We start from the raw sequence: 16,522 nt of genomic DNA, 5'->3' as shown, positions 1-16,522 counted from the left end.
TGACCAGCAGCATGAGAGTGCCTTTGTAATGTGCAGTGAAAGGACCCGGGTAATGCTGCAAGAGCAAATGTCCCTGAAGCTCTGGGCATCCAAACGTCACCGCAGAGCCACACTCCTCTTGCTGGGCAAAACCGAATCGATGTGTTTTCAGGTCTTGGAGAACTCACAGAAACTCACAGTGACCATCACTGCACACAGCTCCAGGGTGAAGCAGAGGGTGCTTTATTCTATTTATTTCTGTGTCCAAATATAGAGTTAATGAGCAGCTCTGAATTTTACTCTCTATTGACAAGTCATGGCATGCCCCAGTCCGCAGCTGGGATACAGAAGGGCATTAAAACACAAGTGCTGGGCTTGGAGGGGGATAGAGCCCTTTCCACCAGGAATAGCACTAAGTGAGCCTGTAAAGAACCCACCGAGTGTGTTAATTACATTTGATGATAGTAATGTCCAATATTGAGCGCTGGAATGACGACCATGTTAAGGCTGAACAGCAAGCAGAACGGACTGCTGCTCAGAAACCTACAACCTTTGCTGACACAAAATGGATCGAATTTGTCTTTTCCTTCTTCCTCTTTCCCTACACTTGTGTAGTCCCAATGTAGAGGGAAAGACAAACAGACCTAACGTTCACTTTTCTTTATCTTTTCTAAACGGCAGCACCCAGGGCTTCTGGAAATCCAAATTGTCATTTCATGATCAGATAGAGCTGGCAAAGCGGGACCCCCTGTTATCTAACAGCCTGCTTTTGGCAAGCGTTTGGCCAGGGGTGTGGGATGTGAATCCAAACCCTTAGTGATGTCACCTGTTCCTCGCCAGAAATTGTGTTTCAGAGTGAAATGCCTTTGGTGAGCACACCTGTGTGAGGAAATTATTTCACTCCTGTCAAGTTCCTGGTCTTTGTGCAGAGCTGGGAAGGAGTCTGCTGCGGTACATCAGGTGGGGATGCAGGGGTGGGAGGAGGAGGGGGTGAGTACCAGTTCTACCTGGACAATGGACCTGCCTAAGAGAGCAGAGACTTCACATTAATGCCCTGCGAGCTTCCAGCCCCTCAGGTTGCTGCTTGCGTTAGGGCTGGGCAGTGCGTGACCCCAGCTGCGTGTGCCTGACAGCAGATGGTGTAAAGCAGTGTCCATCACACCACATCTTCTCAGGACAGGCCATCTCCTGCATCTGTCTGACTTAGGCCCAGCTGGATTATCTGGAGGATTTCCCAGGAGTCTCCTGCATGTGTGCAGGCCCAGGGATGGGTGTGAGAGCTCACACACAGGTGAGAATCCCATGGTGGGTATAGGTGTTGTCCCAGCCACCGGGATGTGTTTGTGGGTTGTTACCAGCTGGGGCTGCAGAAGCCGGGCTTGGCGAGCACAGCCTGCGTTCCCTCACTCAGGCTTCTGCGGGCTGCGAGTCTGGGTGCTGCCGTGTCGGCCAGAGGTCACTTATTTCCCCTAGAACGCTTCTCTGGGGCTCCTGTGCTGAGTGCTCCAGCAGCACACCTTAGGAACAGGGAGGATGCTCCAGGCTGCCGGCACCAGTCCCTGCAGCCCCCAGCCAGAGGGAGGCGAGCAGATCCGCACCCCACCGCTCCCAGACAGCGTGCTTGGAGCCAGGGGCTAAAACATCAAGTGCTTTAGTTACCTTGTAAAACTGGGCTAATATTGTTCATTAAATCTACTAGCTGTGTGGGAGGTGAGGAGGGCGGCTCAGGGCACATGTCAACATGGGGATCACCAGGACAGGAAGACTCAGGTAGATTTTTTTTTTTTGGTACCAAACTTCTCAAGCCAGAATTTCCCCCCTCAAGGCCATAGGGGTTTTGCAAATGATACAAACTGTGTGGATGTCCATCAGGAAACACTGACTGACAGGCTCAGGGCACTAACAGCCCTGCAAGGGAACGAGCTGATCAGTGAGAGCAAGTGCAGGAGTGTCTCCCATGGAGCAGGACCAGCTGCCTTCAGGCTTGTGAAGGAACCATCAGCAGCCTACAGCTGCCCTCCCTCCTCCCCACACCTCACCCTTGGCAGAGGAAGGAGCCACTGCAGCACCTGGCCACAGCAGATGTGTGATGGAGAAGGAGATTCTCCGGGGCACTTAGGTATATAACAGCTCCTGCTTTAAATAGGGCTTATGCAAATGTCACTTGACACAAACTTACATAAAGACAGACTATCAACTCAGAATTTGACATGCAAGTGCTATTTTTCCAGTGTATTTTATTTTTTGGCAGGGAATACAATAGGGCATGATTTCCTGCCTGTCCATGCCTCCATCAAAGGTGCATTTCTAAAATGAATGAAGCTTTCTGGTAAAGAGCTTTTGACCTATTTCATCACCAATTTAACATGTTGCCAAGAAATAAAATGCAGGCAAAGTGTTCCTGTTTTTCTGTGAAGCTGTGACACAAGATGTGGAGTTTGAAAAGCTTTTAAAACTTTTAAAACTGTTTAATGAATGGACCTCCAGTTATTTCCTCACATGTGAGCCAGTGATTACACAGCAAGATTTTGACTCCTAATGCCCCTATACATTTTTATTTCAGTTGGAACTGGCAAAGGCTCTTCTGCCAAGGAAGAGTTTCCAGAAATGCAGCTGACAGTTCAACAGCCTGTGAGGAATCTTCCTGTGGAGCAGCCTTGGCCGCCACAATAGTCCAGCTCCAGCAAGGGCTCTTGTCTTCCTTGCATGTAAAATAGATCTCAAAAGCCATGTCCAGACCTAAAATAGGGAGGGACACGACACCCATGTTCATTCAGATGGGGAAGGCTTTTGGGGGGGAAGATGCCAGGAACATGAGGTGCTGGAAAAATGCCCTGGGAACCAGGGGAAAAGCTTTGTCTCTGCTAGGAAGTATTTGCCAGCACAGTCACACACTGGGAATGCCGAGCAGCTGTGGCAGACCAGGCAGGAGACGAAACCAAGGCCAGCATTGCTTCTGCTGAGCATCCTCTGCCCACGGCATCTGTTTTGCCTGTGTGAAAGCTGGTGGAGATGAGGCAGGAGGAACCTTGCCCCATGGTATAGCCAGAGACAAATTCCTTATACCCATCTTGGACTCACTTTGGCTAGCATTTCTTAGGTAAAAAATGTCCTTGAAAACTTAATTGCATATTTTTTCCCCCGGATGAAGCTATTTCTTATAACTTGGGCAGTAACCCTAGAGGCAAGCAACGCTGTGTTCCTCCATCAGTGCTACTGGAGAGGTACAGATCTTTCTGGAGACATGTGACAGTGCTTGATTATATGATGCAAAAGTGAAGGTTTTCCAGCTGTGGGCTGGTTTTTATTTTCTTGTTTTCTATATAAAAGCAGTTCTTGATGCCCTGGTACGTGTCTGAAGCAGCAGACCCAGTTCACCCTCTGGAGCCGACGCGTGCCTGCAAGGGTAACCCCACGGGCTTTCTCTAGAAAAGTTTGGATACAGGGGAGCAAAGCTAATGGACTATTTAGTGTCAGCTGCAGTGTACAAGGAATGCCTGGGAGTTACCTGCTAGACCTGAAATATCTTCCTGCTTGCCCAAGAGTCTCTTCTTTAACTTAACTACATGTATTTTTTTCTAGATTTGGCCAAATACTCAATGACTTCTGGAAACAAATCCATTCCCCAACTGGCAAGGAAGGAAGAAGTCCCATCCTTTCTCCCAGTAAGCAGCCAGTCTCCTCCTTTCTGACTTTTCTGGATTAAAAGTGTTAAATTCTAGTCTGTACACAAAGTTGTGGTGATTTCACAGTGGTGGTGTAGTTAAACTTTGTGGTGGTGGCACCTGATGAAGTGTTAAGTAAAATGAAATTATTAGTGTGTTTGTAGTTTATATGCAGAAATGAAATGCACAGGGCTTGAATGGTTTTCTGGCTTAATAACAAACAAACAAACCCACCCCAAAACCCTACTACCCTCCCAAAAAAACCCCTGTAGTGAACTGAATGTGTCATGCAGGTTTGGAAAAAGAAATTCAAGCCCAACAGTGCAGCCTCACAGCTGGGTGCATGTCTCAGCTCTGGCACGCAGAGCTGTCTCCTGAACCAGGATATGGGTTTCACATGCAGGGAACGGAGCAAGCCTGTCAAGCGTCACATGCCATGGGTGACAGTGGTACTTGTTTCGTCCCCGTCCCCATGCCAGGAGGTGCCAGCCCTGCCTGTTGCCAGCCCTGCAGCCCCCTGGGGCCCTCCCAGCTCCCATCCAGTAAGGGGAGGTGTGCGGGAGCCCCCTGCGTGAAAGTGATGGAGACGGTGCAGTCACACCAGATCCTCCACGGCCGCTGACCTGGTAGGCTTATAAAGGGTCTCAGCACTTTATTTCTTTTTCTGTTCACATTTAATACCACAGACACAGCCGAGATTTGAAACACTGATGTGACGCCAGGCGTTGTGATCAGTCCGTTTACACCAACACGCTGTTAGGTGAGCTCACGCCTTCACGATCTCTTCAAGACCCCCAAATTTCCCTGAGTTGCATGACATCTGCCATCAGATCTGCTTGACAGTGGACAAGGAGTGAGAGAACAACATGGATGAGAAGGTGGACATGGTTTGGGGTGGATGGGGAGGTGGCCCTAGGGCGCCTGCCGCTTGTTTGTCCCTTTGATTTTAGGTTTGGGTACATCAACCCCGTGCTTGCCACATGTGCTGGAGCAGGGAGCGAGACAGGCTTGGGAGCCACACCAAGGGTCGGCCATCAGCCCCTGGCAAAGCGCTGGGTGGGATAAAACCCACAGTATATACAGGAGAGCCAAATTCTCTTTTCAGTTATACCTGAGCAGCACCATCAGCTAAAGGTGTAACAGGCAGAAAATGGCCCATCAGTGTTGCAGGAGTCTGAAGGCAGAAGAAGCATTTCTGCTGACAGACCAGTTTGTTATGGACAGTCAGTTGTGGAGGAGCTGGTAATAAATACTGGAACGGCGTAAACAGAAAGCTGCAGTTGCACACGCGTGCTCCGAAGCTCTGTTAGCTGCACTGCAAAATCCACGACGTGGTGGTGTGGCCATTGGCGCGATGTGAGGCATACTTAGCAGCGTAAAGGATGGCAGGGTTTCTGGTTCGCCTTTTAATGGCATTCTTGAGTTATAAAAATCAATTGAGTTTAAGATTTTTGCGGATTGGGTGTGAGACTGTGTCTGCCCATGTCTTGTAGGGCAGATTTTTCCATTACTTGGTCAGATCACGCTGGTTAAAGCACGTTGCCAGTGTAACACTGCATCTGCACACTGGGCTTTATGGTGGAACGTGGTCCTGGTAGCCAGCTGAGATGCTCTGAACAGAAACAAGCAGTGTTTTTACAGGCAGGAGACCTGTCCCCAGCAAACCATGGGGGTACAGTGGTGCACAGCAAGGGGACAGGTAGCCACAGGCTGGTTACAAATACCAAAACAACTGAAAGCTCAAACACATCAAGTCGCTCACGGTCAAGCTGAGTAGAACAAGTCCAGGTCATTTAGCCAGTTCAAAAAAAAACCCCAAACCAAACCAAAAACCAAACCAGACTTTGGTGTGGGAGATTGCATTCCATGTTTTTATAGCATCAGCACAGTCCTGAAATCAGCACTGTCCTTGTCCCACTGATGTATATTTAAAAGGAAAAGACTTCAGGACAGTCATGTTTTAAGCCACTTCTGTGATGGTATTTTTTCTATTTTTTCGTTTCCGTTCTACTCAGCCATGACATGAAGGTCATTTATTTTTAGCATGTTTAAAAACTCATCCATTTTATGTTTTTTTTTTTTATAAGAAATAGTTTTCCTCATTCAGAGAAAAACGTTAGTTTGCTTAAAAATCACAATTGTGTGAAGTGTGTCAAATTCTGTGCCTACTACTCCAAAGAGACAGTTTAATCCTCTCTCTCTAGGGTCTGCTTATACGCTAGCGAAACTCTTAGCAAAGCTGAAGTTAACTCAGGGAGAACTCAGCTCAAATCAGCTGCTGCTGAAGTCACACAGAATCTCGAGTGAACTGGGCTGCGGCCACCTGTTAAGAAGGCTAAAGCCTAGCTCTCCTGCTAAAGCCTAGCTCTCCTGCTAAAGCCAGCGTTTGCTGAAAAACCATATGGGCAGAAGCAGCAGAAAAATAATACTCGAGTGTTGCCGAATTCTGTGGCCACGTATCTCCTTTGATAGTCTCAGAGTTCAGTTGTGGGTTTTTGGCTGTTTTTAAGTCTTCAGCTGCTCTCGTTGCATCTTTCAGCAGATCCAGATGATGACAGAAGTACAGCCTTAACGTTTCGGTTGGTGTTTCTCGCCCTCTTTCGCTATGGCTTTCTGGGTAATCCTGGTAAGTGATGCTCTGGAAACCAGGTGTCATGTGATAACGCTGGGTTCTGTCCAGACACGTGAACTTTCTTGCTTCGTGCTGGAGAGTCTTTTCTTTGGAAGGGGTTTGAGTCCAAACAGCCGGCAAGCGGCGACTCGGTACTTCTTCGACATGATGTTGTAGAGGATGGGGTTGATGGCTGCGCTAAGGTAGAAGAGGACAAAGGACACCAGGTTGCAGTACTGGCTGATCACTGCTATCTCCAAGGATCCAGCTTCAAAGGATTTGGAAAATAAATACCGTCCTACGTGAAAAGGCAACCAGCAGAGTATGAAAGCAAATACCACCACAACTAAAATAAAAACAGCAGAAGAAACGGTGTTAAGTATGAATATTAACGTATGGGTGATCAAAAATCTATTACAGAATTCTATTCCTTTAACAAATGAATCTCAATGCCTCAAAAATGCATCCCCTAACTTCTCGGTTTTGCATTGCTTGATACATGCTCTAGGAGTATAAATTAGCGATACTTAATATGCATCAATCGTATCTAAACATGCTGCTTGTGTATTGCACCACTGACCTGGTGTAGCATCCTTCTGACCTGTACAGCTCGTGTTTTTAAAAGTAGAGAATCAAAGAATTGAAATGGTGACCAAGAGCTGTAACAATCCATCACCTGCAGCATTTAACAGATGCAAATTCTATATAATGTGATAGGCTCAGCGCTGGGGTTTATAATGAGTAAGGAAATCGCTGGGAGGCAAAATTATTTAAGACAACCCCAAACTGTTTAAGGGAGTTGGCCCCAGAGCAAAACCAACGTGGACCTGATGAGCCTGTGTGCCATGGGAAGAACAGAAGAGTGGTGTACCCATTCAGTTTGTCTACTCTTTGGAACGTGAGTTACTCCAAGAAGGGTAAAACTAAATATATAACTGCGTAACTGATAGTCACACAGTGCATCCGTGACACTGCGCTCCTGCTATGGTTGCGTTCCTATGCCTGTGGAATAACAGGAATGTGAGTATCTTTGAACGCTGGCCCATTGGATTTTTCTGCCCTAGAGAAGGAGAAACTTTTTCTGTTCATTTCCTGAGTGCTGTTGACCTTTATTATTTTTCCAATTGCTTCAAGTGTATCTATTAATATACCAGGGAGAGAAAAGCCAGAAAACTCGAGAAAAGTCTCTTGACATTCTTAAGTAATTTTTACTGGTTATCTGCTCTCTCCCGTTAGCAATCCTGCTCGCCCGTGTGAAGTCACAGCAGGTAATAAAATGAGAAGAGCTGAGAGGGATGATTATCGGCATCTTTCCTCAAAACTTTCTGCACAAGCATTCCCAAGTTTAAATGGATACTTCTGCAGGACCTGTGGTGGATGCCAAAGCACGGAGCTGAGGTTCAGAGTGTGTTTTCCAGCTCTGCATCTTCTTGAGCCAACCACTTCATTTTTTCCCTCAGTATCTTCACCTACAAGATTCAGGTACTGCTTCCCTAGGTCACAAGTGGAGTTTAATTGGGGTAATTAATATGACCATAATGGTCACTAAGAACCAAATTTTAAGCATAGTCAATATTTTCACATGTAGGCATGAGTCCTCATCAGGCTATGGATGGCTTGATCTCCACACTTGGCAGAAGCACACTGTCTTCAGTAAGAATGCAGTGTGATAGCTCCTTTGCAAGTCAGGCTATATGTTTAGGCATTAAATTATAGACCCAGAAGCATTACCTTTCTCTGCAATTTAAAAGAAATATTGATGCTAATCCCATTTACTCGATGTTCCATAACGTGCTAAAAAGTCTTACAAAGCACCTTCTAAATTTTAAGTCGATCAGTAAAACCAAGGAGAGCAGACTGCATTGAGCATCTGCCAGTCCTGGGCCCTTACTAACTCCTTTTCCTTCCATCAGGCATCAGGCTTATCATTTAGAGAACACTGGCTCTCTGTCAGAGGACAGTCTTGCCACTGTCTCACTGTTCTCAGACCTTGTAAGAGAAAAAAAAAAAAGAGGGTCTGAAATATTGTAATGCTTGCAGCAATGCTTTAGGGCAGAAATAAACAGTTACTATTTCAGAATTCTTTATGCCTGAGTATACAGGAATATAAACGTGGTAGTAATGTATGCTAGCAAGTTCCTTATTGTAAGCAGAGATTCATAATCCTGAAACTCTAGAAGTGTAAATGATGAATTACTTCCAAGGTCACGCTTACCAGACTGAAGTAATTCTATTGATCATAAAATGTAGCTGGAAGGGCACAAAGAACGCTGCGGTTTTTATTATTCTTCCTGCTGTTGCATAGTAATAAAGTAGAACATGAACAAAAAAAATCCGTTAGGCTCCCATCTAATAATTAAGGTACTCAGGACAACGCTGCCACCTCTTCGTCTGGCTCATTAGCCCATCACTTCAACCTAGCTGAAAGGAGCAGAGCGAGCTGCTGCCCGTGAAGGCAGCTCCGTGCAAAGTATCCCTGTTCCCGCTGAAATCCCTGGGATGACTCGCACTGCGGAGGACTTTTTGCTTGAACAAAAGTCCCTGGCAGCAGCAGCAGCAGGATTCTGCAGTTCTCAGGCACGGCAACTTTTGGGCTCTGTGTACCTGGCACCCACCTCACGCACTGAGTTGGGGTGCTACAATTTGGGTTTCCCTGTGCCAGCCATAACTTGTCAATAAACTGCCCAGCGATGTAAATAGACAAAGTTGGGAATGACCATGTCTGTCATCTCAACCCTGTTTTCTTAAAGCCAGTGAGAATTTTCAGGATCACAGACCTCAAAGGAGACACGATGCTCCTTGTTCAGCACATGCTGGTGTTTTGCTCACCTAAAGATGCAGATTAATTTTCGTACCAGCCTGGTAAGTAACCCAAATTTGATTAAAACCTTGGTAGTCTCTTTGTGTGAAACTAAAAACTAAGTGCACATCACAGCCATAACTTTGTGGTTTGAGAAGGGTTTAGCTTTGTTTAAAAATCAAATAAACTATCCTTCTGTAAATAACATCGGTCTCCACAACCAAAGAGCAAAGCTGCTCAAAAATCTCCAGGGCACGAGCTAATTGTAACTGTAGTATTTGTCCTTGTCAGTGATTGTTATTAACATTTGCTTAACTGTTTGAGAGTCCCCAGCTCAAAGCAGCTAGAAATAAATCTAAGGAAGGAGGAGAGTTACTCTGTATACCATGAAGTGTAGCCCTTTGTATGAAACATGTTCAATAAATGCTTTCCTTTGGAAACAATCATAGTGAAGCACCAGAGCGCTGTGTCTTTCTCTTTCACACACACACATACACACAAGCACACGCAACCCTTGGAAAAACAGAGCCAGAAGAGTCGTACCTAACATTTTCACAGTTTGCTTGTTGTTCTTGTCCCTGATGACAGCATTTGGACCGATGTTCTTTCTCTTTCTCCTCCAGAGCTTCCTCCCGATGAGGCTGTACAGCACGGTCAGGCAAAAGACGGGCAGGAAAAAGAAGATGCTGGAGGTCCAGACCATGATGGTGAGGAGCCCCGAGCGGATGGCGTACTCCGTGGCTCGGCACTCGTTGGTGCTCAGGGGGTTCGTGCCATTCTCGTGCTCGACCCCCACCAAAACAAAGATGGGTCCAGCGCTAATGAAGGAGACGGCCCAGAGGAAGAGGATGACAAGCTTGACCTTCCCCTTGGTGATGATCACTTTAGCTCGGAGGGGGAAGCAGATGGCGATGTACCGCTCCACACTGAGGGCGGTGATGTTGAGGATGGTGGAGTAGGTGCAGCTCTCGCTGATGAACTGGAAGAGCTTGCAGAGAAGGTCCCCGAAGTTCCAGGGCCGGTACTGCCAGAGGCGGAAAAGGTCCAGGGGCATGCAGAGGAAGATGAGAAGATCGGAGAAGGCCATGCTGGACAGGTAGAAGTTGGTGGTGGTCCTCATGTCCCGGAACCGTGACACCACCAGCATGGTCATGAGGTTGCCGATGATCCCGATGACGAAGAGGAGGACGCAGACGACGGTGATACCGGTGAGCACGGGTGCGGGGAAAAGGTGCAGCGGGGGCTCGGCGCCCGTCCGGTTCTCCGCGCCGCGGCCGCCCGCGCTCCCCTCCCGCATCCTGCCGCCGCGGGCTGCGCATCACCGCCCGGCGCGCCCGCGGAGCCGCCCCCCCCGCGCAGCGCAGCGCAGCCTGGCTCCCTCGCCTCCGTGGGGCTGCGCGCCCTCCGCCGCGCTGCTCGGGCAGGTGCGGAAGGCGGGGAGGGAAGAGCGGCCCCGCTCCGCCTCTCTCCGGGTGCCGCTGCTCCCCCCCAGGCCCCGGGGAGGGCTGGCACTCGCCGGCGCGTCAGAGGAGACGTGGGCGCGCCGGCTCCGCGGGTGCGGAGCGGCCCCGCGCCCTCCCGCGCAGCCCCAGGGTTCTCCGCAGGGCGAAGAACTAGCTCAGCCCCTCCGAGCCGGGGCGGCTGCCAAATCCGTACCGGAGCATCCCTTCAACTTTCTCGGCGCAGGAGGGCTCTCCCGCCGCGGTCCCTTGCCTGTTGCCGTCCGTCCCGGCTTGGCTGGGCAGGTGCGGCTCCCTCCTGCCGCTGTTGCAGAGGGCGGTTGTGGTCTTTGAAGAGCGGGAGGTGCCTTTTATCGGTGGCCGAACGTGCTCTCCCTGCGCCCATCCGAGCGGCGGGGCAGGGGATGCGCAGCCCGGCAGCGCACGTGGGGCGATGGGTGTGCATGGCTGCGGCCGCTGCCTCCCGACTTTTCCATCTTCCCTCTGCCCTTGGATCTTGGCAGGAGAGCCCGGTAAGGCTCCACTTCAGTGGAGCCGCAGTAATCACCCTCTTCTATACGATTTTACCTGCAATTGAATTTTGATCCGTCGGGTTTCTGCCCTTTGCAGACACAGGCATCGTGGCTGCGGGCTTCCCTGGCTGCAGGCTCCTAAATGGTAACGTTGCACCCAAGGAGAAGTAAGGTGGAAGCAGCACAAGGTGAGATTGGGGACAGTAAAGTGACCCCAGCACACCTGTAAAGGTATCTCTCCTCCTTTCCAACTTGTCTCTGTGAAGTGTCAGGGAGGATGTGCTGCAGCACAATCTTTTCTTCACAATCTTTTTTTCACAATTGTTTTGCCTAGAGGGGCTGCACCCCTTCCTTCCCTGGTACCCCATCTCCCAGGTGGCAACCGGTGCCCTGAATCCACAATGGATGGATTCAGATTCATTCCACTGAGGAGCAGCTTTATGCTGCTTGTCCCGGTTGCCCTCGCACAGGTGTGTATGCAGACCCTCTGCTAGCGCTGCACTTCCATGCTCACAGAGCTTTCCTTGCGGGCACCGAGCACGAGCGTGGTGTGCCACAGCACCGTTCCTCTGCCTGTGCCTCTGACCGTGCCTGTTCTCTGCAATTTGCTTTCTGTCATCACCACACATGCAGTAGCCGTAGTGCCTTGTCCATACCCTAATTTGGGTGATGTATTTTTGTGGCTTCCTTGGGATCAGCATTCATTATTCCTGCTGTTGAACAGTGAGACAGTTTTGTAGCAAGTTCACTCAACGGTTGCTAAATTTTATGGGGGGTGGGGGTGGCTACACATTAATTGCAGTTGAAAAAAAGAAGGAACCTAATGTGCTTCTGACTTTGTTTACCCAGCTGCCTATATAATTGTTTTAGATACTTCTGAAGAGAAACCATGGGCTGTATGCCACCGATGTGCAGTTATTTCATATTACAGCTTTGTGCCCGGTCTAGTTTAAATGGCATGGCCTTATATTATGGAGGAGCTGGTAACTGCCTCTGTATATAGGCTGCCAAATACTTTGTATTATTATAAAGAATTATTTCATGTCCCTCCTCCCTCTGATGAATTCTCAGACCAGTGGCATTAGCTGCAGGATGTTGATACTTGGCAGAGAAAATGGCCTGAAGCTATAAATGTGACTTTTCTGTGCAGAGAGGATCCTTCATTCTCATGAAATTCTTCCGGTTTTTGCTGAGCTGTGTCTTGTCAAAAATGACCATTTCCCTTTCCCCAGGGAGAGAAAAGCTTTTTCTCCTCTGTCTTCTCCTCCCTTCTTCTTGCTTCCTCGCCCCTCTTCTTGCCTCCTTTCTTCTTCTTTTCTCTCTTCTCAGAGAAAAAAACCCAAACCTTATTAAGACAACCCTAGAACTGAAGTGTGTGTAGCAAACTCAAGCAGCCAAAAGTGAGGTAGCACCAGATCTGAACTCACTGGGAGTTTGAAATGATGGGTGACGAGCCACTTGGATCGTTGTCCAGGAACAACGACCCTCTTCTTGTTTAAAGGGTATCATGAGGCAAGGGCTTCTCTGGCTGCTTTTCTTCACGGGGTCAGGGCCAGAAAACATGTCAGCTAAGAGAGAAGAAAAGCAGCTCTTGTTTTCTGATTCTTTCTGATTTCTCTGGGAATTGCAGGCCAAGTTTTGATGGGACATAAAGAATTGATAACTCACAGACATGAGACAGGATGGTAATGAATCCCTGCATCTGCTTTGTAGATGCTGAAGGACAGTGGTGAAGGTAGTGGCGACAGGAGATGTACAAGCTGTGAGGGAAGATGGCTTTAGGCTCCAGAAAGTTATTTACTTGCCCTCAGCTGCGAGAACAGTACTTTTGTGTTGCCTTAACAACTGCAGAAAAGATTGAAGTCACTGATGTTATTGGGAGGAGAGAAAGAGGGAGAAGTTAAGTACTTCTCATTCACAGCTGTATCTGCTAACTGGATGTACAAACAAAACAAATAAACAGAAAATAATTTTAAAAAAGAAAAAAAAAGCATTTTAATAGACATTTACCTTTCATTGAACCCTTAAAGAATCAGTGCTTCTCTTTGGCAGCGTTAAGGCTGTGTTCAGCACTGGAGATAAGGTAGAAGAGAGCTTCTATTTATGGACTTCGAAATCTCTCTCCTATGTTCCATTCTTTCCATTTTCTTCTCATCCAATAAAGTTTTAATTCTTGTTTATATCATTATTTGTTGTCATGGAAATATCTGAAGGCTTTGAATATAGAATGATTATGGTTTTACTGGGGAGAGATGAAGAAAGTGGAAAACAGACTTCAAGGGAGAGATCTCCCATTTAAAAGTGATGCATCTCCAGCAATTCACAGAAAAGCAAACGCAGTTTTTTGATTATATCCAGGGGCAGAAGATGTTTTGACTTTTATTATAAATGTATTTTAAGAACAGAAGGTAGCATCTGGTGTATGCTTTCAAAGGTTACAGTTTAGGAGCTATCATCAGCGAGCAGCCCTGATGAAATAGCGGTAATCCACCTTAATAACGTAAAACCCAGAATGTACTCAAATGACTTTACAGCTGTTTCTATGGCAGTAAACATCTGCAAGCAGACTTCCAAACAGCACTAGCTTCTTAATCAGCAAAGCCAGGCTCTAATGCCACTAATTGGGAGGCGTCGGGTGCAGACTTTTCTCTTTGCTATGTTCGATCAGGTACTTAGGGATATGGTTTAGCATAGGACAGGAACCATTGGACTAGATGATCTTAAAGGTCTTTTCCAACCCAGTAATTCTGTGATTCTGTTTCAGCTCAGTCACACCCTGGGCGTTGGTGTCCCTCACCGTTGGCTTCTTCCCCAAGTGGGGAGAACCATGGTTCATCACTCAGCAGTATGTTTACTCCGGTTTAAAACTATGTTGTGTTTTAAATAATTTATTATTTAAATAACGATTAGAATGAGACTAGTAGCTGTATGCTATACTTATTTTTTTATTTTAAATACCATTGGGCATTCTCCTAAAGGAGACCTCCAAAAGCTGCCCTGGCTTTGGATGGAAACGTTCACCTGACTCACATGCGTTTATCAGGTTTGAGTTCATTACGATTTGAGTTCTGCCAGTGCCAGAACATGAAGGATGGGATCACATAGTTAATTACACCCCATCATTCTTTCTTGTTGGTGCTTCTATCTCCTGTTAAAAGGACGAGTGGTAACTGGTTCAATTCACCAGCAAATCCCCAGTTAATCAAGTTTGTCTTCACCCAGTAGTTACACGTGCTGAATAACTGTGACATGATACAACTGAGTTCAGTTGGACAAAACCCAAAGCATCTCGAAGAGGAATTTGTGCCTTGGGTTCTCTTTGTTTAAACTGCTGGTTTCTGGAAGGCAGTTGGGGCAACTTTGGCTTCTGTGATGTTTGCTGATGCTGTGTTTGACGCTGGTGTATTGGGTGTGGAAATCGTGTGGGCATTAAAGACAATTAGGGAGATTTGTATTAACTCTGGCAGCACAGCCCATAAAGGTGGGAAGCTGCTGGAACCAACAAGCTTCTGCCCCAAGCTGCAGCCGTGTCTCACTGGCCACAAGCAGTTTGGTGGCATTTGTCACAACTCAGTGTTCCAACTCCATGTCACCTCTGAAGCTTTCAGAAGCTAATGGGAACGTCTCCATAGGTTTGGACTATGAATGTCTTGGGGAAAGGCATGGCATGACAAAGCAGCAGAGGAAAAATAATGATTTCTAACACGTGACATGGCGTGAAGTTTCAGTTAATACAGAGAGAAGTTGCAGAGAACCAAATTTTGGGTGATTCTGATGCAAACTGTTACAAACTTCCCTGTAACTTTACAGGGGGAAAAAAACCCAACCTGTGAAAAATGGATCAGACCCAACGACATCCTAATTTATCTTCCATTTCTGCTACTGAATGGCACAAGGTGCCTTGGAGGGATAAGCACACTTGTCTCAGTGTGCTTATTCATGTTATATTGATCATTACGTTCAGTCTTTTCACAGACACTAATATTTGGATGTGGTCTGACAACTGCAATTACGAATCTTGAAATCTTGGCGTCTGAATCAGGCTTTTTAACTGTTTGTGTGGAGCACAGCAAATGCACCCTGATCCCACCTGGGCAGCGAATGCTGCCGCAACACAACCAGTAATAACCACATCTGCTCAGGCAAAGAGAGGCAAAAAATAGAAGCTAGTTTCCATGAAGTAATGAAAGGTACAATAAAAGCCAGTTAGCTAGCATGTCCTCTTTCCCATGGAAACACTGGGGAAGAGAGAACCCTCTGCTGAAATAAAAGCAGTCACGATGAAAGGAATGATTTCGTTTTAAAACCCACGGGCATCCCTGCAATTTGGGGTTGCGATCACGGGGGCCGCTCCTCCCCAGGGATACTGGTTCCACTGGGGCTCGGTGTGGATGGGCAGAGCTGTGCACAGACCAGCCTGTCTGATTACCCGAGGCTCGAGGCATGCCCATCTATTCCAAACAAAGCCCAACACAAACACTGGGCTGAATGTATTTAGATTATGAGTCCATTAGGGAGGCAAGCATCCTTTCGTTAATCACGGAGATGTGCGGTATGTGAAACAGCGATGTGGTGGTCTGCCAGAGCCCAGTAACAGTGAGAATGTGATACTGGGAACTGCTAAGAAGTGGTGAAGGAGACACAGAGAGGTGAAATAGCCCTTGGGGATGGGTGAGGTGGGGGCAAGGCTCCTGGGGGTCTGCCCCCTCAAGGAGCAGCTTGCTTTCCTGCTGGGGCACACTGCTGCTGCTCCAGAATTGCCCTTCTCTACTGGACAACTCCCCACCCCGGTATCTCAGGGCTGGTGGTGAGGTTAGCTGATGTCCTCACATCTCGTTGAGTTTGCAGGGTTCACTTGGGTTTCGTGCCCTTTTTTGGTTGGGCAAATTTCAGAAGTGGAGCGAACGGACCAAACAATATCCCGCGTTTCCTTTTGGGGCAGGGAGTGAGTTTGTTTTCATCGTTGGGGGATCTCCACTCTACTGCTGCTTTACAGTGTCTGTGTAAATGGTCCTCATCCCTCTGAACAGAATGTATCTTCTACCGTAGTTTGGTAATGGGTGAGGATCAGATGTTTTCCTGCTAAATAGATTTCCCAGTGCTAAACAATTGCCAAAGCCCAGAAACATGAGAAGAAGCTCAAGGGAAGCACTCAGCGTTTTGTAGTCTCTGGTCATGAGGTAATTTAGAGAGATTTTTTCAGTGTACTGCTTCAAGACACTGCTTACCAAGTCGGGTCTGGAAACCAGTTATGTGGCAGCATTGCACAGAATGCCATCGCTCAGTGGTTTGCAGTGTGTCCTTTGCATTGCAACTGTTTGCAGCATTTTGTCCCCCTGTACTCGGCATTGGTGAGGCTGCACCTCGAGTGCTGGGTCCAGTTCTGGGCTCCTTACCATTAAGGACGTTGAGGTCCTCGAGCCTGACCGGAGGGCAACCAGGCTGGTGAAGGGGCTGGAGGGCAAATCCTACGAGGAGCAGCTGAGAGAGCTGGG

General features: G+C 47.7%; 1 protein-coding gene across 1 annotated transcript; it reads right to left on the bottom strand.

Annotated features, from left to right (window-relative positions):
- Positions 1 to 6,296: 6,296 nt before the first annotated feature.
- GHSR (growth hormone secretagogue receptor) lies at positions 6,297 to 10,352 on the bottom strand (the record flags this gene model as incomplete). Its single annotated transcript, XM_084267254.1, has 2 exons — positions 6,297 to 6,601; positions 9,599 to 10,352. 2 exons carry the CDS (start codon positions 10,350 to 10,352, stop codon positions 6,297 to 6,299), a joined length of 1,059 nt encoding a protein of 352 aa, XP_084123380.1.
- Between the last annotated feature and the right edge of the window lie 6,170 nt (positions 10,353 to 16,522).

The sequence above is a fragment of the Gallinula chloropus genome (assembly GCF_964237585.1).
Source record: "Gallinula chloropus genome assembly, chromosome: 8".
NCBI lineage: Eukaryota > Metazoa > Chordata > Aves > Gruiformes > Rallidae > Gallinula > Gallinula chloropus.
Note: the sequence above shows the minus strand (reverse complement) of the source record. Positions and strands in the feature narration are given on the sequence as shown.